Here is a 22428-nt window from a genome sequence, read left to right as displayed (position 1 = left end):
CCGGACCCGGGGCCGCGCCGCCTCCGCCCGCCCCTCCCCCGGGGCTTCGCCCTGGACCTGCCCCCCCACCCGCTAGCCAGCGCGCAGGCAGGAGCTCGGCGCTGGGCGCGCCGCCGCCCTGGAGTGAGGGACGCCCAGCCGGAGGGGGTCCCCCGAGCCGGCCGCGATGGACGCCGTCCTGGAGCCCTTCCCGGCCGACAGGCTGTTCCCCGGATCCAGCTTCCTGGACCTGGGGGATCTCAACGAGTCGGATTTCCTCAACAATGCGGTAAGAGGAAGGGTTCCCCTTCCCCATTCCACAGCGCGGCGCGCCTGGGCCCGCACGGGACCCGACTGGGCTCCCCGAAAGGGACACGTGCTCAGGGCTCTGAGATTCGGCGACGCGGTCCCCCGACGCCTCGCTCAGACCCGAACCTCCGAGCTTGGGCCGGTGCGCGCCCCGCCTGCGGACCCAGCGCGTGGACACACCGGGCCAAAGGGTGGTCGAGGCGTCGAGGGCCATCCGACCTTCGGATATGAGCTCGGGAGACGCCAGTCCTGCGCCTTGCCCACGGCTTCCAGCCGTCCCCCACCCACCCCAGAGTTCCGGGTCCAGACTGGGCACAAAGTGGCGGCGCCCTTCCCAGCGCCCCCTCTAGGGCCCCGGCGGCTTCACTTGCCGGATCGCCGCTGGGGGGCGCGCCGGGGAGCGTTCAGAGGGCCTGGGAGACCCGAGAGGGGTCAGAAACCCGGGGTTCTGAGCCAGCTCTAGAAACTTAGGGGTGCTGCCCCGGCCGCCCCCAGGGAGTCCGGCCTGGGCTCCCCAGGGAGGAACGAGGGATCCGGGCAGCACAGGGTGCGCACTCAGGAGGAGGGAGACCTTCCTCTCCATCTCTGTGTGTCTGGGTCGCTGCTCTCCCTCCGTGTCCCCCGAACCTCCGTCTCTTCCTCCCTCTGTCTTCCTGCCTGTCTGTCTCTGGGCTTGTCTGCCCTTCTCCTCCTCTCTCTCCCCCCTCCCTCCCTAAGGAAACGTGGCTTCTCTGACTTCTTCCCTCCCTCCCTCCCTCTCTCCAGCTCGGCCCTAAGGCCTCGATGGGGGAGGGGCACGAGCTCAGTCGGGAGAATCCGTGTGGGTTCTGGAGAGCCTGCTGGGAGCAAACGTGGGCTGCCTGGGGAGTGTAGGGGGAGCCCCCTTGCAGCGGCCAAGCACAGGAGCGCCTCCACCTGCTGGCCTCTACCTCCCAGGACTAAGATGATCCTGGCCGGCAGGAGCCAGGTCCTCAGGGGATCTGGGCACCTTGGATTTCCACATACACTCTCCCAGGCTGCGGACTGCCACGGGGGACAAGCCAAGGGGCAAGAGCCTGAGGCAGGGAGGCAGGGGGTGTGAGATCTCCTCCCCCCATCCCAAGCAGTACCTGCTGGCTGAGGACAGCCTGTCAACGGGTACACACTGCTGCAGACAGACAAAGGACAAGGGGAGAGAGCTTGTGCCGGCGGCAGAGACTTGGGCCCTGCCACCAGCTTGCCTCCCTGGGCCTCAGTTTCTTTGTCTGTACAATGGGGACAGGCTGGATCAAGTCTTCCCCAGGATGATTCTGGCAAGCAGTGGAGTAAGGCCCCCAGGGCTCCTGCACCCCTCCCGGCGCTGCTGAAAGACACTGCTCAGAGGGCAGAGGGCTTGCCGGAGCTCAGACCCTCGCAGTCCGGTGTCCCTCACCCTTGGCTTTCTTCTGAATGAGCTCTGGGGCCTGCAGCCTCTTCCTGCTGCTCAGTTCAGCCCTGCAGCCCCAGCTGCTCATCTGGGCCGTGGTCCAGCGCGGGGAAGAAAGCACGGTCAGACAGTGGCATCCAGCACGGGGAGCGCTGGGGAGCGCCAGCCCTGCCGGGGCGCCTCCTGACCCCACACCCGGGCAAGCACAGGTGCGGCAGGCCCAAGGAAAGGCTCTCTGGGGGCAGAGAGCGAAGTCCTGGGCGAGCAACCAGGACGTGTGGCCCTGGCCGCCTTCCTGCCGTTAGCCAGTTGGACAGTTCAGAGCAGTCACTTTTCTTCCGGGCTTTGGTTTCCTCATCTGAAAACTGGGGCTATTAGAACCTGCCCTTAGCATGATTGTAGGGGCTGATGAGCAAGTCCGTGGGAGCATGGGAGCGTTCATTGCTCAGCATGCCCTCAGGCAAGTCACTTTCCTTGTCTGCGGCCTCCATTTCCATGGTCAAGCTTCCAGCTGGGAGCCCAGGCCAACCCCAGCGCCAACCTCCTCTCTGCGTACCGCCTGAGGATAGGAGGCTGCTTCCGGGGCTAGGGAGGGGAAGGGACGGTGTCTGTGCCTCTCAGTCCGGTAGATGGAAAGGATGTTCACTGCCTTAAAAATGCCGAGGCCGGCGAAGTCATATGGGAAACATGTGCCAAAGACAAAGCTCAAAAGGCACGCTCACCCTGGGCCCGACTGTGCAAGAAGCACGCTTCCGCTTGGACAGATGGCAGCCTGCGCACGCAGCCCAGGCAGGTGTGGCTGGGCAGCTGGGGGCTCTCTTTGGTCTCTCTGAGGACACCTTTACGCTAAGGCAGCCTCAGGACGGGCTGCCCTTCTTCCCACATGTTGCGGGGCTTCTCCCTCCCTCCCCCTCCCCCACTGTCCCCAGTCCCTGATGTGTCCCTGCCCCAGGAGGCCGCCTCCACTGTCCCCTCTTCCCTGGCTCCCCTTGACACCTGTGAGAGAGGCTCTGGGCTCAGAGAACTGGAACCAAAGAGCAGAGGCAGAGCTTGGCGTCTGTCGATGGAGACCCTTGGTCTGTGTGTTTGGGCTTGGGATCCCGGCACAGCCCCAGCTGGGAGGGGGTGGGGAGGAGGAGGGGGAAGAAGAGTTGTGTTGTCTGAGAGGGGAGCGGCAGGAAGCTGCAAGGATGTTTGCCCAGCGCACGCATTGGCTTCCCAGCAGCTGGCAGAGCCAGGTGTGGGAATGACGGGGACCCAGGGACCAGCCCCAGGGACAGGGACTGCTGGGGGAGGGGAGCTCAGGCTGAGCCCTGCTTCCCCCCCCCCCCCAAGCCTGGCTTCTGAGCTCACCCCCAGCCTTTGAGAGATTAAGAGAGATTAGAGAAGTATGTGAGTTTGGGTGTTCCTATGTGGGTGGGCCTTTACCAGGCCTTAAAAGGGGAGGGCGGGGTGTGTGTGTGTGTGTGTGCGCGCGTGCGTGTGCGCGTGCTTCTCTTTAACGTCTCACCAACAGGAAAGAGGATAAAAGGGCCAAGGCCACTGGACTCCGAGTAGAATCCACTAGAAAACAACTAGTGGAGGAATGGCTCTCAGGGCCCTACTCAGGGAGGCGACTTCCCCCGACACCTAGTCCTCCGCCCACATTGGGTTCATCTGGGGCAGGGGTTTGGTTTGCTTCGCCCTCTGTTGAGGGAGCCAGTTCCCTGTTCACTGCCATGTCCCCAGTGTTGAATGGATGAACGCATAAGGGCCCAAAGTGCACCCCGCATTCTAGGGGGAGGAGGCACATCTGCCTCCAGCCGTCAGGGTCCTGCAGCCCACACTGCCTCTGACACTCGGGAACACTGCAGGGTTTCCAATGAGTTGTTACCTCCGGTCAGTGGCACTGTCCCCTGCAACCCGGGTCCAGGACAGTCTCACACTGGCTGACTCACAGGGATTTGAACTTGTGGCTCAGGTCTCGCCGTGATCACTGTCTCTAGGGCTTCCACCTTCTTCAGCTTGCTCCAGGATGCCTGGACCCAGACTCACTTGGCTTATAGCTAAGCTTTTTCCCAGTCCTGCCTCAGGACCCTTGCACCTGCTGCTCTGCCATCTGGACTGCTTCCCCGCCCCCGCCCCCATTTCGCCCTGTGGTCCCAGTTCCAGTGTCACTTCTTTAGAGAAACCCCCCTGACCACGAAGGGTGGTGTCTCCTGTAATTTTCTGTTTCAGTCCTGGCATTCCTTCAAAGCCCTTCTCCCAGCGTGCAGTTATTTGATGGGCTGGGTGTCTATTTCCTCCATGAGAACGCTCCACGACTGTGGAGTCATATGAGCTTTGTATGTTGCACACTTAGCACAGTGCCATGGCACAAGGTAGATAAAGGACAGAAGAAAAACTCCGTCTCACTGCAGTCAGCGGAGTCTAAAATTCCCATTATGTCAAATGCAGAGCTGAGTTCTCATGGACCGATGAGAAATAATATTTTGGGGGTGGGTGCTTTGTAGGATCACAGAAAGCACAGACGTCAAGACCACGAGGCCTTTCTCCAGGCAGCAAACCAAACTGAGGGAGCGAGAGCCAGATCCTTCTCCACCAACTCAACAGAGATAAGGGCTTTGCTCATTTCTACTCCAGATGAGGCCTTGGCCACACTGCAGTGGGCTCTGTTTTACTTCAAGGGCTTACTGTATTTGTGGAGAAAATTACTGTAGGCTGGGACAGCCCCTGCAAGGGAAGAGAAAATTGCTTAAAAAGCAGAACGACTTGAGCGTTCAACTGTAAGGCATCGGAGGGGTCTCAAGGTCCCAGCCCCAGGGTTCTCAGGGGCGGTGGGGGTGCCACGGCCCACGGACGTGCCCTCTGTCCCCCTGATCTGTTGGAGGTCCCTCTGGCTTCCCTGGACCAGCCGGGGACGCGCTGGCTCATTCATTCGTACACATGTCCTTTTCTTCCACCCCGGGGCACTGACGAGGCACCTGTGCCGGGGTAACCTGGATGGAGAAGACACATCTGTCCCTCTAGCCACTCGCAGTCCAGTGAGAAACAGGAAAGCAGGTGGTATCAGAACCCTGGTGAGCCATCACTCGGTGGGCCAAGCTGGGCTTGGTGACAAAAGCTCTCCAAGAAGGTGACCTCGGCACCTGCCACCCCAACCTCTCCCATCCTGGCTGGTGAAGGAGTTACTGGGGGGCCTTTCAGCGGGAGGACTGGGCTGTGGCCCTTGCAATGCACCTGCACAGCCCTGCTTGTCCCTGGTGCCTGTGAGAAAACTGAACCTTGGGGAGGATGGAGATGTGTTAACCGTGCAGGGGCAGCAGTCCTGGGGAGGAGACCCAGGAGGAGAGAAAGAAGCAGCTAGAAGCTGTTCTCTCCCACTGCAGATCCGGTTTGAGTGAAGGAAGTTTGGGATCTTGGATAAGAGGGGCCCTATCTTCATCTTTACCGACTCCCACCCTCAGGGCGCTGTGGATGCTGAAGCTTTAAGGGCAGAGCCATGGGGTGGGCCCTGCATCCCACCCCATGCCGGGCTGCTGCTCTGGGCCTCCCAGGACTCCCAGGAAGGTCCTTGCCTGGCCTGGCCTGGCTGCTGTGCCCCAGGAGGGGAGGCAGAAAGACACCTCCTGCTCCGGAGCGGCTTCTCCCGCCCAGACCCTGCAAGTGCTGGTACCCAGACCCTTCCCAGAGCATCACTGCCTGGGACCCAGCTTGCCCTTGAACCTCCCTCAAGAAACCAGGTCCAGATGCCGGGGAACAGGCTGTTCTTTGGGAAATCTCAGAGCTCCAGGGGGCAGGACGGAGGAGGAAGATTTGGGTGGAGTTCAGGCAAGACCGTGAGCACTGCTCCGGCTGGAGCTCTGTGTAAGCCCCTTGAGCAGGCCTGGGGAAGCTAGAGTGGGTGGCCAGACCCCAGAGCAGGGTGGGGGAACTGTGGGAGGGAGTTGGGGGCAGATCTGGTTCAAGGGAAGCTCAGAGCAGCAAGACGCGACCCAGAAGTCTGACCTTCAGAGGCTATATGTGAAAGGAATCGGTTTCCTAGGAATGTCGTGGATCTTTATCTCCAGGGCCTAGACGCATCCCGTCACGGCCAAGTTCATCGCGAGAGCAGTCCCAGCTTCCCGCTGCCAAGCTCGGCGCACCCCCTCCCCGCCTCTCCTGGGACAGAGCCCTCCTTGCCCCTTCCTTGGCCCAGAAGCCATTGCACCCGTCACCGCGGGGCTGACACATCTGGGCTGGGATGTGCTGTTCTGACACAGCAGCTGGACGGCAGCAGCTTCTGCCCCCTCCTCCCCTTCCAAAGTAATAACAAAAACGAAAGCAGCCGCAGCGCGAGGCAGGCTCATGAGGCCCTCACGGAGAGCCGGGAGGCGCTTCACTGGCCGTGATAGAGGGGGCTTGCGGGGCACTGGGTCCTGAGCCTTGGTCCCCTGGGTTTCCTGCTGCCTGTTTCCCTAGCACCTCATTTCCCTAACGCTCTGTGACCTTGGGCAAGTCACTTCCCTGGGACCTGAACTTGACTGAGAGTCTCTTGAGGGCAGGGAGTGTCAGTTATTTTTGGCTGTTTCTTAGCTCAGGAAGTGTTAATTGGCAGGAAGAAGGGCGGGGCGGGGAGGAAGGACAAAGGGGGGTGGGTGGCAGGATGGTAGGGGGTAGAGAGGAGCGAAGAGTGGCTAAGTGGGTGGATGAGCCGCGACATGGAAGGATGCTTCCATACTTCCACTCCCGATGGCCTTCTTTTTAAAGTAGATTTCATTCATTCTTCATTCATTCATTCAGCAGTGAGTCTTAGCCTCAATCCCACCTGTACGTTTTACTTTTATCACCATGGCCTTTCCGTTGTAGACTATCTTGTGTACTAAAAGGATATAGCACCTGTGTATCGACTCTCAAGTATAATAAAATGGGAGCGTGCCACCTGGCCTAAGAAATAGACCCAATGTTGAGTATCTTGGCCATATGAATAGGGTGGGGGTGTCCACCCTCCTCTGGACAGATCCCAACAGGACAGTCCTGAGAGCAGGTACCCAGCCCTGGCCCAGCCTGAACAGGCAGCGAGTCCATAGAACAGACGCACAACCAAGCCATGCCGGAGGTGGGTGGGGTGGCCAGCTATGGTCAGTTTGGGCCCTGCCCAGACCCTGCAGCAGATCCTGGCTCTCACGCCTCTCACCTGTGGGATCATGGGCCGAGGTTTGCATTTCTTCCTCGATGAAGCAGGGGAGATGGGGAAACAGCGGGTCCTGGGGATCCCGTCAGGCAGTGCACCTGCCTGGCGCCGTAAGCCCTGTCCACCGGGCTGGCCTTTTCATCCTGACCGCTGCTCCTTGCCCGCAGGGACGCCCTGGGAGGAAGCTCCCCCCTCCTCCAGCTCTGCTCCCTGGGACAGAGGCCCCCAGGTCCCTTCACAGGGCTCTGTCTTCCTGGGGCATCAGGAGAGGGCTGGCCAGGGAAGCAGCAGACCTGAGGCCCTGGGTGTGGACCTGGTACATGGAGGGGGGGCCTCGTTTTGTCCCTGACCCTGTGCCAGGTGCAGGGAGGGCAACCAGTGCGGTTGTGGGTGCTTAGGCGCTCTGGGTCTGCGGAAATCTGACCCCTGCCCCAGCTTCCTCGCCCATGGAGTGAGCAGCGCGGACAGAGCCTGCTTCATCTTTTGAAGCTTACCCATGATCCTGTGTGCAAGGGACTAAAGCAGTGCTGGGCACAGAGATAATGGCCAGGATTCTGATTTCTGTCACTGCTAGTAGACTTAGCGTGCGCTAGACCCTGCGTGAGACACTGCGGGAGTTCAAGGTTAAGATCTCTCCCAGGCAAGTTAAAGTTTAGAGGGAGGGATGGGCCCCGTTGTGCAGAGTTAGAGTTCAGGGCATGCTGTTAACTGGTGGCCCAACCATCTCCAGAGTGCAGGACGACTCATCTGAGCTGAGTGATCTGGGGAGGCTTCCTGTAGGAAGCAGCATTTGAGCTGGGCCTTAAAGGGAGGGAGGAGATGGAAGGAGGAGACACAGGGCACTGGGAATGGTATAAGCAAAGGCCCTACGGTACTGAAGGAGCTGAGAGTGGTCAGGCCAGCTAGGCTGCAGGAAGGAGAAAGATGAGGGAGTCTCTCTCCCTTGGTGAGTTGGGGTCAGACAGACTTGGATGCCATGGTAGGGGGCTGGGAGTTTGTTCACCAAGCAGGAGGGAGCCAATGACTGTTCTGGCCTGGACAAGGTGGTGGTGCCCAGCTCCTTGGACCTGCCTCGGTGCTGGGAGATCTAGAAGGCACCGAGGGGGTCTTAGCTGTCAGCCTGTCTGGTTGACGGGGTGGTGGGGGGCTCCACAGGGGAGACAGAAGCATCTCAGGCCCTCCCAGAGGCCAGGGCAGCCTGAGGCAGCAGCTGGCCCCGGGCCCCACCTCCTCTATTCTGACTTTCATCCCATGCCCTGATGTGACTCTCACACTGGGCCAGCAGTACCAGCTCCCTTCTGGCTCTGTCATCCCAGCACTCAGGGCCAGGCTGGCCCGGGGAGGCCCTGGGCGGCGCCGCCCTTGCAGAGGGACAGACTGTCCTTCTTTGGGGCTGAGGAGTTCCAACCTGAACCGTGTCCTGCCTCCTGGCCCAACCCGAGGACCCTAGAGGGGACTCCCCCCCTCTAGCCCCTCTGATAGCTCGGAACCCCACCATCAGACGAGGCAGAGGCCTAGGAGGATCTGAGCCCTTAGCGCAGCCCATCTCAGCGTGGCACCTGGCTTCTTGGCCCTGCCGCCCACAAGCTGGTGCAGGCTGCCCAGAGCCCCTCTCCTCCTCCTCCCCCCGGGGAGGCCCGGCACTGCCCTCTGCCGCCCCCGAGCCCTCACCCCTTTCTCTGCAGGGCTGCAAATCACTTCCACATTTGGGATCTGGCTTGCACTGTCTGCTCAGAGCGCTCCCCTCCCCGTTAGCCTGGGCGCCCATCTCCCTCCACCCTCCACCCACCGCAGCCAGCCTCAGCCCATGGGGTCTGCAGAGGGCAAAGGGTTCCTGCCAATGACCACCCTTCGGCGGACTCAGAGGGTGGACTGCGGCCGGGGACCTGAGGGACAGTGAGTGCGAGGCCCTCCCAGGGGAGATGAAAGAGGGGGTGGGGCCCAGGCCCGGCTTGAGCAAGCAGCTGGGGGTGGGGGGGGGTGAGGGAAGGAGCGAGGTAGTTCCCAGCTCAGCACATTCCTGAGACATCTGGACTCGCTGGAAGGGCCCCAGCTGGCCCGCGTGGCTGTGGTTCCAGCTCCTCTTCTCTGTGTGATGTCAGGACCCAGCATCCCCCCTGCTCTGCATCCCCCTGGCCTGGGGTCCACCTCGGGCATCAGTGCTGGGGTCTCTTCCGGGGCCCCTCACCCTCAGTGAGCAAGGATGAGGCCCCCAGCCCTGGAGGAAAACCGACCCCAGAGGTGGGCTGAGCAGGGCGACGGGAGGCAGACACGGGGGAGACCCAGGGAATTGCCCATCTGACCAACTCCAGAAACTTCTTGCTGTGGGCTGGTGCCAGCCCCTCCCTTATTCTTGGAAGGGAGATGAAGATGAGTGAAGGGCTCTGGGGAGGCTGCTTGCCCTGGGCTGTGTGGTCCTGGACGAGTCGGCTCCCATGCCTGGCTCTCAGTATTCCCCGTCTAAGCAAAGCAGTGGAGCTACACTGGGTGACAGCCACACAGGTGACAGATGTCCCCTCATGCCATCCTCATGGTAATAGGGCAAGACAGAAGGACTCCCGTTCTAGAGCTGAGTCTGAGGCTCAGAGAGGTTTAGTAATTTGCCCAAGGCTGCACAGTATGCAGCAGCACCAGGACAAGAACCAGGTCTGTCTGACCCCCTTGCTGGTGACCACTGAATTGCACTGCCTTTGCAAATAAGAGGGCGTGGGCGGAGCCGGCGATGCCCAAATTCCTTCCAGCTCTGAAAGTGTCGTGATTTCTTTTGGGCGTGGTGAGGCTCTCCAAGACGTGCAAGGCAGGCCTTAGTGACATGCTGGGTGTAGGAGGGGGGCAGAGACAGGGGGCTCGCTCTGAAGCAGCCCCTGGGGTCCCGAGTCTCAGGAGGACCCCAGGGGTTGGAGCCATAGCCTGATCCCCAGGCGAGCCCAGAGGTCCCACCCCTTCCCTAAAGGAAGGGAATAAATAAGGAGAGAGAATACCACTCCTTCCAAAAATAAAACCTGAGGGTAACTCAGACAGGGGCCTGGACGCCGAGGAAACCAGAAGCTGAATGCCGAGCGCACGGAGGAGAGGGAAGAGGCCAGGAGAGTTCTGGCCAGAGCCAGGAGGTAGGCTGCGGCCAAGCAGGGCCTTCCAGCTGGCCAGGCGCCGGGAGCAGCTCCGGCCGGTCCCCAGGCTCTGCTTCCACCCCTCGGCCTGGCCTAAGCCCGCAGACGGCTCCTCCAGCACTGAGCGGGGTCCCTGGCTGGCATTGAAGAACAGAAAGGCCTTGGGGGACAATCTGCAGGATGGGTACAGCAGGCCCCACAAAGGGAGGAGCTGTGGGAAAGAGTCCAGGTGCATGGAAACTTTGCCTCGAGCAGGAGTAGGAAGCTGGCATGGGCGCGGAATTCAGGACGGCCGTTCCTGGAGGCCCTGCAGCAGCAGAGAGGGCCTCGGTCCAGGAGCTCGCTGCCACCTTCCTTCATCCACCGCTCGGTCAATCAGTCAGTCACTCAGCAAACGTCGGAGCGTGCCACGCTTTTACAGAAATCCATAGGAACGGGTTGTGGCAAGACAGAGAGGCAGCGTGGCCGGGGCGTTCCTAGCTCAGCTGAGGCACTTGGGCTGTGGGGAGGCACCGATGGATACAAAGGGCATGATCAGTCACTTTGGGGTTTAGAAGATCCCTGTCCATGCAAAGCAGAAAATGCCCCAGAGAGGAATCAGAGTGCAAGGCTGGAGCCTGCCCTTGCACACGGAGTGGTCACCCCTGAGTCAGAACACGCGTGGGAGGCAGGAACCGGGCTGCCGTCCTCTGTATCCACAGAGCTGGGCTCTGTGGGTGCTTGGTGTATACTGAACAAATGCACGGATCATCAACAGATGAATGGCGAATAAATGATGGAGCTGGGTGCCCTCAGTCGCCAGAGGCCCCAGCTGCCAGCCCTGGCACTCAGGTTCCAGTGTCCCGAGCTATCCCGCAGAGACCCTCTGGCCACTCGCCTGTGCACCAGTGTGTCCAGCAGCCAGACCGTGGGCTGCTGTGCCCCACTGTGGTGCCAGTCACAGCTAATCCCAGCTCTGGGCGGTGGCACTCGCTACCGTCCCTTCCTCCTGCCCAGACAGTGCCTGGCGCCTGCTTCAGGGCTGGGCCACAGCACATGGGCTGCCTGGCCAGTGGCTGCCACTGGCTGGCCAGGGCAGGGTTACCAATGTCAGGAATGGAAACTGGTAGGGGCTGGACCAGCAGCTGGGGGCTACAGAGTGCCCACCCTCTCCCTGGAACTCGCCAGATCCCTGCTCCTCCTCTCTTCTCCTTCTCTCTCTCCAGCACACTCGCCCAGAAAAGCTCGGAGCCCACGTGGGCCACTCCTCCAGCCCCAGCCCTCACTGTCCCAGCCCCAGGCAAGTCCGGTGCTCCCAAGTCTCCCTCCCTGGGGCTCACATGATCCACTGTATGCTTTGTGCAGTCAGCATTGAGTCCCGTCGTCGTGTGACACGCTGTGTGCGTGTGTGAGAGAGAGACCATGCCCATGTTTGTGTGAGCCCATGCCCGGACTGACTGCACGTGTGAGTGTGTGCGTGTCTGTGAACCCGTGTCTGTATGAGGCCATCTCATGAGTGTGTCCTTGCTCGGTTTGTGTTCACGCCTGTCACCGGGAGCCCACGTGAGCTGGGAGGGTGTGTCAGGCTGGCTGTGGCTGTGTCTGAACGTGCCGCTGGTGTGTGGTGTCAGAGAGGTGGGGTGACCCTGTGTTCAGAAGGAAGCGCCCAGCCCATGACCCTGTAGCGTGTGTGCATATATGTGCTGCACGCACCCAAGCATTTCTGTTTGTTTGGCCTTGGGCTCTGTGGTGAATGGTTCAGTAGGGGAAAATATGAAGTCTCAGCGGCCGCCTTCCCTGGGTCTGCGGAACCGGGATGAGTGAGGCTGGAGGTTGAACCCCCTGTCCTGCCAGGAAGGCTGGGGGCGGGAGGAGGGAGCTGGCTTCACCCCTTCCAGCCTCCAGAGCGGCCGGGGCAGAGGACAGAGCCCACTGCTCTGGGGGCTGATTCTCTTCCCTCTGTCCCTGCCACCCCTGCCTCAGCAGGGACACAGACCAGATGGGGAAACGGAGGCCCCTGCCCAGGTCTGAGAGCGCAGGGCTGGGCTCTGCACGCGGACCTCCGGAGTTTGCGTCGGGGGTCTTTGCCCTCCACGGTTTGGAACTCTGGGGAGGCAAGTGCTGGGTGTCTTAGGCCACCTCTAGTGCCTGGACGGGTGGTGCTGAGGACAGGGAGGGTGTGCTGACCGCGGGGGATCCCGGAGCCAGCCCCCTCCCCGGTGATCGCACTCCCCCCACACGGCAGTGACTCAGATGCGGGGCCCTTCAGCTGGAGATAGGGGCAATTTCCTAGTGACCACGAGGCCAGTAAGCGTCCGGGAATGTATGGGTCAGTGTGTGTTTGAGGAGAGGAGTCCTGTGGGCGCAGCCTGCCCGGGAAGGAGATGGGGGAATGTGAGAGGACTCCCCTCCCATCTCCCCCCACCCCCAGCTCACTCTCTCGGAAGGAATGTGCGGGCTCGGGACTCCCCCCCCCCCATCCCTCATCCCTCATCCGCAGCCCAGCCTGGACCCACTCCGGTTTCCTCCCTCCTCCCGCCAAGCACAGACCGAACCGGGGAGGGGCACCAAGCGGAGCCTGAGCCGGTCCCAGTAGCCTGGAACGCCCCCTCCTCCACCCCAGACAGAGACCCCCGCTGCCCCACCAATGCTCCCCGCGCTGGGATTAGTCTGGAAGGCAAAAGGAACTGAGCTGGACGAGCAGCAAAGAGAACTAAGGCTTGGGGGCCCAGCGTGACCCTCGAACTGGGTAGGGGGCGTCGGAGGAAGCCCTCCTCTCCCCGCCCCCTCTCTGCTCGTGGGCGGGGACGGGGCCATCATGCTTCTGGCACGGGTCTTAGGGGGCACCGGGGGACAGCTGTGCCGACGGCAGCGCGTTTCGTGCAGACCCGAGACCCTATTCCGCGCGGGTCGAGACCCTCCGCACGGGCCCTCCCCGCCGCCGCCGCCGCCGCCGCCGCCGCCGCGGGCCGCAGCTCGCAGCCTCCTCCCATTGGCCAGGAGCTCCGCGGCCCGCACCAATGAGCAGGCCGGATTCCGCGAGGGGCGGCCCCGCGCGCGCCGGTGTTAACCACGTGCGCGCCGCGCTAGGCCCGCAGGACCCCCGCGGTCCGGGCTGCGGGCGGGGGCGGGCGGCCGCGGCCGGGTTCTGCAGGGGGCGTACGCGGGGCTGCGAGCCGCGGAGTCCCGGGACCTCTCCTGCGAGAGCGAGCAGCCGGCGCTGGCTGCTCTGGCCGCCGAGAGGGAGCTTATATTGGCATGACTGTAGGAAAAAGTCTTTAATGAGGAGGGAAACGAATCATAATATTTCCTTCTCGGCCTTCCCACCCCCGTTGCCTGGAAAGGCTCCCCAGTAGGACGTCACGCATGGACGCACGACCCCGGCCGCCGGCCGCTCTGCCCCCTCCCCGAGTTTCTGTCGGGGATTCTAAGCCTGAACTTGGGGGGGGGGGGTGTGGAGTGGAGGGGCTGCAAGGGGCGGTGCCGGAGCTGGGGAGGTCTGGGGTCCCCGGAGTGCGCGCAGAGGCGCCCCCCGCGCGCCCCAGAGCTGCGGACAACGCCGCCCCGGACGTCACCAGCTCCCGGTGTGGACCCTGGGCAGCTGGCCTTCCCTCTTCCGACCTCAGTTTTCCCGTTAGCAAATGGGGGAGGGGGTGTGGGCCGTGAGCTTTTTCTCAAGTCTCTCTGCGTCTAAGCCGATGATGTAAACCAGCCACAACGGGGCAGCTGTGCGAGGCCAGGCCCCCGCTTTCTAAGGGGAGTTCCTGAAGGCAGGGCTCCCACGATGGGGGGAGGCCCGGGGGTGATGGGACGTGTCCGCGGCCCGGCCGGCCCCCGGGAAGCCTGAGCAGCCGAGTCCTCCGCCCCCAGCCCGCTGCCCCTTGGCCGCCCTCCCCTTCCACTTGGCTCCTGCCGCTCTGGAAGCTCCATCCTGCTGGGCCCTGGCTGCCGCGTCTGGCAGGTGGGGCGGGGGCGTCTCACCAAAAGAAGCTGGTCGAGCTCCCCTCGTGGGTTCTCGGGGACACCCCAAAACGGGGGATCCCTGAAAAGAACCTGGGTCTGCTGTCAGGAGCCTGGGCCTGCAAGGATCCCAGGCCCAGGCCCCTGGGAAGGGGCTGGCAAACCCTTATCGCCAAAGAAGCAGCTGCTGGTCAAATACCTCAGCCGCTGACTCACCGCCCCCTCCCCCTGGGTCCACAGCAGGCCTCGGAGACACCCTGAGCGGGAGCGGGGCGAAGGCGCCCCCAGCGGGGCTGGCCCTGGCGGATGCTGGGCGGCGAACGAACGAATGAACGGGCTTTTCCCTCCGTCTGGGATCAGTCTGGCCCCACACGCTGATAGATGATGGCATGCCCTCCAGGGTACCAGTCCCTCCCCCACCAGTGTTTATTGAGTGTCTATCACCAGGCAGGGGCTGGCCCTGGGCAGGTGAACAGGCTACACACCCTTGCCTGGGGAGTTTATTCCGGCAACCAAGCAATCACGGAGCCGCTTGCCTCAGTTTCCCTATCTGTCAAATGCAGACAAGCCGCTTCCTCATTGGGAAGCCCTGTGTGCGAGAGCGTTTTGCAAGGTGAACAGCAGGGCAGAAACGCGGGCCAATGGTTTTGTCTTTTAGGATGAGATTCGGGGCCGGCGCCGTGGCTCACTTGGCTAATCCTCTGCCTGTGGTGCTGACACCCGGGTTCTAGTCCCAGTTAGGCGCCAGGTACTAGTCCCAGTTGCTCCTCTTCCAGTCCAGCTCTCTGCTGTGGCCCGGGAAGGCAGTGGAGGATGGCCCAAGTCCTTGGGCCCTGCACCTGCATGGGAGACCAGGAGGAAGCACCTGGCTCCTGGCTTCAGATCGGTGCAGCACCGGCCGTAGCGGCCACTGGGGGAATGAACCAATGGAAGGAAGACCTTTCTCTCTGTCTCTCTCACTGTCTATAACTCTCTCTCTCTGTCTCTCTCACTGTCTAACTCTGCCTGTGGTGGTGGGGGGGGGGAAGATGGGATTCGGAGCCCCTTCTGCCCTGGTGGCTTTGTTTTTAGGGGGAGCCTGAACTACCTCCCCGCCGGGGGTTCCAAGCTCAGCTCAGGCCCGGGGCTTAAGGGCTATGGGTTTCTAAGTACTAAGTAGCCAGTTACCCAGCACTCACCCCTGAGCAGGCACCGTTCGCAGGGTTCCCTGTGTGTCCATGTGCTTTGTCTTCATAGTCCTAAGAGGCTAGGCATGGGACAAAGACTCGATCCTCACGGCGATGCTGGGAGAGAGGAAGCCTTATGTCCCTCTCTGGACGAGGACGCTGAGGCACAGAGAGGTGGAGAAGCTTGGCAAGTGGTGGCTCTAGGAGTCCCAGAGCTGGTGCTCGACCCGCTGCCCCCTGCCCTGGACCTTCCTCTAAGGTCAGGGGCTTCGCTGCTCACCCCCCCATGGGGACAGGCCGGGGAGAGCCAACAACCCCAGCCCCTGAGCCAGCCCCTGGAAGCCGGTCCCTACCCATTCCCCAAGTGGGGGCTGCAGGGCCTAGAGTAACCCCCATCCCCATCTCTTCCAACCCACCAGCAAATTCATTCGTCCAGTGAATGAGGAATGAACACTAGTGACACTGATTTAGGGAGAAAAACTCCACTTAGCGGCACTCCTGCAGGAGTGTTTCATTCATTAATTCATTTATTCATTAATTCATTTCATTCATTAATTCATAAGAATTAGCGCTTGTTGAGTAATTGCTGTGTGTCAGGGACTGGGTTTGGTTGGGTTGGTTGGTTTGTAAGGCAGAATGACAGACACAGAGAGACATCTCCCATCTGCTAGTTCACTCTCCAAATGCCCACAGGAGCCAGGGCTGGGCCAGGCCAAAGTCAAGAATTTAGAACGCAGCCTGGGTCTTCCCATGGGTCACAGGGACCCAGCTCCTGGAGCCCTCGCCTGCTGCTTCCTAGGGTGCTGGCTAGCAGGGAACCGGAGCCGGGAAAAAGCCGGGACTCCAGGTCTCCGACTCCGGCACTCTGCTGTGGGTGCAGGAATCCAGAAGTATCTTAGCCACCGCACGAAGCCTAGCAGGAACTGTTCTTATAGCTTTTTTTTTTTTTTTTTTTTAAGATTTATTTATTTGGGGCCAGCATTGTGGTATAGCAGGCATATGGACACTGGTTCAAGACCTGATTGTTGCACTGCTGATCCAGCTCCCTGCTAATGCTTGGGTCCCTGCCACCTGCATGGGAGACCCCAATGGAGTTCCAAGCTCCTGGCTTCAGCCTGGCCTGGCCCCAGCCATATTGGTCACTTGAGGATCGAAGATCTCTCTCCCTGTAACTCTGCCTTTCAATAAATAAATAAATCTTTAAAAAATATTTATTTTGTTTATTTTAAAGAGTTATGGAGAGAGAGGGAGAGATAGAGAAAAATCTTCCATCAGCTGGTTCACTCCCCAAAAGGCGGCAGTGGCCAGGGCTTGGAGCTAGTCCTTGGGCCAGCCTCTGCTGCTTTCCCAGGTGCATTAGCAGGGAGCTGGAGACCCAGACATGTCAGGATTTTTGGGTCCTAAGAAATGTACATCGCTGAGTCTGGCACTGTGGTGTAGTGGGTTAGGCCTCCACCTGTGGAGCCAGCATGCCATGTGGGCACTGGTTCAAGTCCCGGCTGTTCCACTTCTGATGTAGCTCCCTGCTGGTAGCCTGGGAAAGCAGTAGAAGATGGTCCCAAGTGCTTGGGCCCCTGCACCCATGTGGGAGATCCAGAGAAAGCTCCTGGCTCCTGGCTTCGGATTGGCCTGGCTCCAGCCATTGCGGCCATTTGGGGAGTAAGCCAGCAGATGGAAAACCTCTCTGTCTCTCCCTCTCTCTGTCTGTAACTCTTCCTCTCAAATAGATAAATAAGTCTTTAAAAAAAAAGAAGAAGAAAAAGGAATATGCACTCCCAAGCACACACACTCACATAGCTGAGATAAAAACACCCCAGGCTATTCAGCATCATGATGTGTGGTACATTCTGATGTCTTCTACTCTACTTTGTTCTGTTTTATTTTTTTCTGAAATTCTGGTCATGACCCACTAAATTGATTTCACAACCCATTAATGAGTCATCACCCACAGTTTGAACAGCACTGAGTCATAGCTAGATCGGAACCTCAGAAACTGGCTCCACAGCCTCATCTCTCCGTAGAAAGAATGGCTTGGGAAAGGGAGACGCTGGTGGCCTGCGCAGTGGCCGGGACTGCCCGGCTCAGAGGACCAGATGCTCTCGACTCCGCCGTGCAATGCCATGGCCCTGCAGAGGCTAATACAAGTCACCCATCCTGCCTTTGACATGCAAACCTGCTGGCCTAGGCAGAACTATTTTTTTAAAGATGTATGGTTTTGTTTGTTTGTTTGTTTGTTTTGACAAACAGAGTGGACAGTGAGAGAGAGAGGCAGAGAGAAAGGTCTTCCTTTTTGCCGTTGGTTCACCCTCCAATGGCTACTGCGGCCGGCGCACTGCAGCCAGCACACTGCGCTGATCCAAAGGCAGGAGCCAGGTGCTTCTCCTGGTCTCCCATGGGGTTCAGGGCTCAAGCACTTGGACCATCCTCCACTGCACTCCCTGGCCACAGCAGAGAGCTGGCCTGGAAGAGGGGCAACCAGGACAGAATCCGGCGCCCCGACCGGGACTAGAACCCAGTGTGCCGGCGCCGCAAGGCGGATTAGCCTATTGAGCCGTGGCACCGGTCCTTAAGATATATGTTTATTTGAAAGGCAGAGAGAGGGAGAAACTGAGAGATGGAAAGACAGAGAGAGGGAGAGACAGAGAGATCTTCCATCGGCTGTTTCATTCCCCAAATGGCTACATAAGCCAGGGCTGGGCCAGGCCAAAGCCAGGAGCCCAGAACTCCATGTTGGTCTCCCACGTGGGTGTCAGGGGTCCAAGTACTTGCTCATTAGCAGGGAGCTGGATCAGAAGTGGAGCAGCTGGGATTTAACTGGCACTCGGATATGGGATGCCGGCATCGCAGGTGGCGGCTTAACCCACTGTGCCATGAATCTGGTCCCCAACGTTATTCTTTTACGTAGCCTTCTTGTCAACCCACCAAGGAAATAGAGACAGAAACAGACTCGGGCAGCGTCGGAGACATGACCCGGGGCCCAGAGCCCTGTGTCCCACTGCCTGGTGCAGGAGCGCTCAGAGGAGGCTGCTGGTGAGGGCGGGGCTGGTGGAAGAGGCGGTGCAGTGACAGTGGTGATGGCACTGCTAAGAGCTGCTGGTGGTGATGTTGGCGGCAACCATGGTGGTCTCCATGGTGGTGGGAACAGGAATAGGGAGGTGGGGATTGTGGGGTGGAGGTGGGGGTACCCACAGCGGCCCCTGCATACCCCCCCACCTTTGCTCTTCTCCTCTTCTAGCACTTTCCCGAGCACCTGGACCACTTTGCCGAGAACATGGAGGACTTCTCCAACGACCTGTTCAGCAGCTTCTTTGATGACCCTGTGCTGGATGACAAGAGCCCTCTACTGGACATGGAGCTGGACTCCCCAGCGCCAGGCATCCAGGCTGAGCACAGCTACTCCCTGAGCGGGGACTCGGCGCCCCAGAGCCCTCTTGTGCCCATCAAGATGGAGGACACCACCCAAGGTGAGAGCTGGAAGGGCCCAGGAGGGAGGAAGGAGGGGCACAAGCCAGTGCACCTGCAGCCTGAGGTCCCAGGGCTCCCAGGGAAGCCAGCTACAAACCCCCCACAGGTGGCTGCTCTCTGCCATTTTGTTCTCCCTCAGAGCACCCCCATATGCACACTACTCAAAAGGGGTTTGGCTCCCAGAGCAGCAGCATCACCTGGGAACTTGTTAGACCTGCAGATTCCCTACTGCAGCCCTGCAGCTGTGGCTCAGAAACCCTGCAGGTAGAACCCAGCCTTACAGATGAATCCGGGGCAGCCTGGGAATCACTGATTACAGGGAATGGGAGGGCGATCATGAAGACCTGAGTGTGGACAGGCGTTCAGGGGCCCCCTCTTCATCCTGCAACACCCCCTGAGATACTGCCTAGGAGAGATGACTGTACCCCACTCCTGCTGCTGAGCCTGCAGTTCTCTGAAGCTCCTCTGGCCTCCAGCTCCCTCCTTTAAAGCAAGGGACCCCCTGAGACCTCCTCCCAGATGCTGAACATTGGAGACACACACGCGCACGCACACACACACACGCACACACACACACACACGTGCACACACACATGCGCGTGCGCACACACACACACTTGCTGAAACAGCCCCTTGGGCATTTCCTTGTGCAGGTGGCACGAGCTCCATTACCCCTATGGTCACAGTGACTCCGCTCAGAACCTCTCTCCACCTCCGTCTCTTCCTCTACAAATGGGAATCTCACACGTGTCCATAGCACCCTCTAGCCTACAGTGCCCCCCTGTTCCTCATCTCACTTATTCCTCACACCTGACGGGTGCTGTAGGCGTGGCCTTTGGCCTAATGCCCATGAAAGCTGAGCTGCTCTGGGTCACGCACACAGAACGAAGCGCAGCAGAGACTCAGGAGGCCCCACGCCCTTTGCCACCACCGCCTTTGCCAGCCCTGAGGGCAGCAAGAGTGCTACAGGCTTTGGAGCACATCCCAGTGCCTCCGCTGGCTGCTTGGTGACCTTGAGCAGCTTACTCAAGCTCTCTGGGGTTCCGTTCCCTCACTTATATTTTCATTTGATCCAAAAGGCAGGGAGACTGAGAGACAGACAGGGAGAGCGCTTCCATCCACTGGTTCACTCTCCAAATGCCTGCAACAGCCAGGAGCCAGGAACTTAGTCCAGGTCTCCCATGCAAGTGGCAGGGACCCAAGTATTTAAGCCACCACCTGCCGCCTCCTAGGGTGCGCATTTGCAGGAAGCTGGAGTTGGAAGAGAGCTGGGACTCAGACCCAGGCACTCTGATATGGGATGTGGGCAACCCACAAGGTGTCTTAACCACAGTGCCAAAGACCTGCCCCACCCTCAGTTATAGAATGTAAATAACATGTACCTTGAGAGATCTGGTCAGGATTAAAAATAGCTTCATCAAGTCCCCTCCCCCACTCAGCGCCCCGCACACAATGTGTGCCGATGGTTAGTGGCGCTCACTACTGTGCATGCCGACGTCCTGCTGATACTGGGAGTGGCTGCGACAATGAACAGGGTTCTTATTCCTCTTCCCTTCGGAGGACAGTGGTCTGCAGTGGGTTTCTTAATGTTCTCACCTACAAGCAAAAAAGTTCATAGCGGGCAGGTGTTTGGCACAGCGGTTAAGACACCGGTTCGCTGGCGCACTTTGCATATCCGGGAACCTGGGCTCAGTACCAGCTTCCTGCCAATGCAGACGCTGAGAGGTAGCAGTGAAGGCTCCAGTCCTTGGGTCCCTGCCACCCACGTGGGAGACCTGCATTGGATTCTGTGCTCCTGGCTTTGGCCCACCCGTATGCCTGCTACTGTGGGCATGTGCGGAGTAAACCAGCAGGTGGTGGGGCACTTTCCCTCTCTCTCCCTGTGTCTCTCCTTCTCTCTCTCTCTTTTTATCTCTGTATCACTCAGTGTCTCTGCCTCGCAATAAGTAATTTTTTAAATTCATGGAAAAATGGAATTAAACGGTGTTTATTTTGGTACAAAAGATGTTGGAATCCATGCAAATAAGAAGGCTTCAAAAAGTTCATGGAAAATGGATTATGAAAAAAACGATGCATGGATTTCACATCTTTTTGCACCAAAGCAAATGCACCTTTTAGTGCCCTTTGTCTTTCAGTTCCACTTCGCACGCTTTTTTAAGTCCTCGCGTGTTCAGCAGGGAGACAGCTGTGCCTGCCCCATGCACTTGCTGGGAGGGGCCGGGGAGCCCGTGCGGTGGGGCTGGGCTCTGCATGGGAAGCGGGAGCTGCCGCTGGGGGTCCTGGGAACACCCCGGGAGCAGAGCCAGGCCCTCGTGAAGCCCCCAGCCCTGGGAGGCAGGGACACCACGTCCCGGCTTCCCACTGCACCCTGGCTTTGATTCGGCCTCCGGAGGCCGCCTCTGTGAGGTCCCAGCTCTGACAGAGGGAAGGGTGGGGGGCGGATTAGACTCCCCTCCCCCGCCCCCCGCAGAGGCAGGCTCTCCATCCACCCCTCCTGGGCCAGGCCCGCAGCCCCTTGGCCACCCCCAAGTCTATTTTTAAAGCAATTTGTCTGTGGGCCCTTCCTTTGTAGGGGCAGATTCCCGGAGGCTGGCAGCCGGGCCCTGTAATTTGGAAAGATTATGGGTGTTCCTGGATGCTCCTGGAGCCCAGGGGTAGCTGTGGTCCAGAGCTGGGGCACTCGGGCTTCCAGCAGGGTGGAGCCCGGCCTCTGAGGTGGGATCAGGCAAGCCACTGACCCACAGCAGGCCCCAAAGCCCAGAACCCTCCCTGGCCATTCCTCCCGTCTCATCAGCTGCTTCTCTGGCTTCCAGATGCTGGGGCCACCAGTAGTAGGGCCGACTTGGGTGTGGCGGGCCACGACCATGCATCAGGGAAATGGGTGACACCTGCCTGGGCTGGTGAGGCCGGGGAAACCTGAGCACCCCCACCCCACCCCACCACCCTGCTCCAGGTTCTGTGGATCCTCCCTTCCACTTTTGTTTCCAGATGTCTCCTCCTGCTCTCTGTCACATCTTCTGGCCTGGGCAGCTGCAGCAGCCTCCTGCGGGCAGGCCTCCCTGATTCCCTCCTGCCTGCAGCCTGTGCAGGCCCCACGTGTGGGTAGGGTGACCTGCACAACCCTGCTTGGGACCCTTGGGAAGTCCCAGCATCTGGCGCAGTGCTCAGGAAATGTTTCCCTGTGACAGTAACTCTCACCCAATGGGCACTTTTCACCAAGCCCTGGGTCAGGAGTTTTATGTGCATTTTACTATTTAGTCCTCTGGACCTCCCTATTGGATAGATCCTCTTTCTTTCTCCATTTTGAGAGAGCTCAGGCTCAGAGAGGTTAAGCAACTCACCTAAGGTCACACAGGCAGTTAAGAGGGGGCCAGGTCTGGTGTCCAGGCCCATTCTTTAAGCTGCTGGGTGAAGAAGATGTCCCCATCCCTTCTGTTCCCCAGCCCACCCCATCCCCACCTCATAAGCACCCCCTTTCCTGCTGGCCTCCTGGTAGACCCTAGCAGCTCTCCTGTGTCCAGTCCAGGGCAGCTGGACTAGGGGCTGGAGGGGGGCTGAGCCCTCTGCCCTGGGAGTCCCCTGACCCTGAGCCTGGGTCCTGCCCCTTCCCCCCAGATGTGGAACCCGGAGCCTGGGCACTAGGACACAAACTGTGCTCCATCATGGTGAAGCAAGAGCAGAGCCCGGAGCTGCCCGTGGACCCTCTGGCCGCCTCCTCGGCCATGGCCGCTGCTGCGGCCATGGCCACCACGCCGCTGCTGGGCCTCAGCCCCCTGTCCAGGCTGCCCATGCCCCCCCAGGTGAGCCTGGGGACTTTTGATGGGTGCTAGGGAGGGAAGGGGGCTGGTGGGTCTGTGGGGGGAGGCACCCAAAGCCCTGACCCCCCGGCAGGCTCTGTGCACA

At 60.2% G+C, this 22428-nt stretch overlaps 1 protein-coding gene across 2 annotated transcripts in view; it reads left to right on the top strand.

The window, feature by feature from the left end:
- The first annotated feature begins 93 nt into the window (after positions 1–93).
- The window catches only part of CREB3L1 (cAMP responsive element binding protein 3 like 1), a 36222-nt gene continuing 13887 nt past the window's right edge, over positions 94–22428 (top strand). The window contains exons 1-3 of one of the 2 annotated variants that reach the window (XM_062196240.1): positions 94–268; positions 18296–18524; positions 22141–22325. In XM_062196240.1, the coding sequence (XP_062052224.1) occupies positions 167–268; positions 18296–18524; positions 22141–22325 (516 nt within the window). In that variant the 5' untranslated portion in view covers positions 94–166. The remainder of the gene's footprint in view (positions 269–18295; positions 18525–22140; positions 22326–22428) is intronic. The other variant, XM_062196241.1, reaches the window with a different exon arrangement.

This window comes from Lepus europaeus, chromosome 7, assembly GCF_033115175.1.
Source record: "Lepus europaeus isolate LE1 chromosome 7, mLepTim1.pri, whole genome shotgun sequence".
Lineage (NCBI taxonomy): Eukaryota > Metazoa > Chordata > Mammalia > Lagomorpha > Leporidae > Lepus > Lepus europaeus.
The sequence above is the reverse complement of the archived record's forward strand: the minus strand, read 5'-3'. Positions and strand labels throughout refer to the sequence as shown.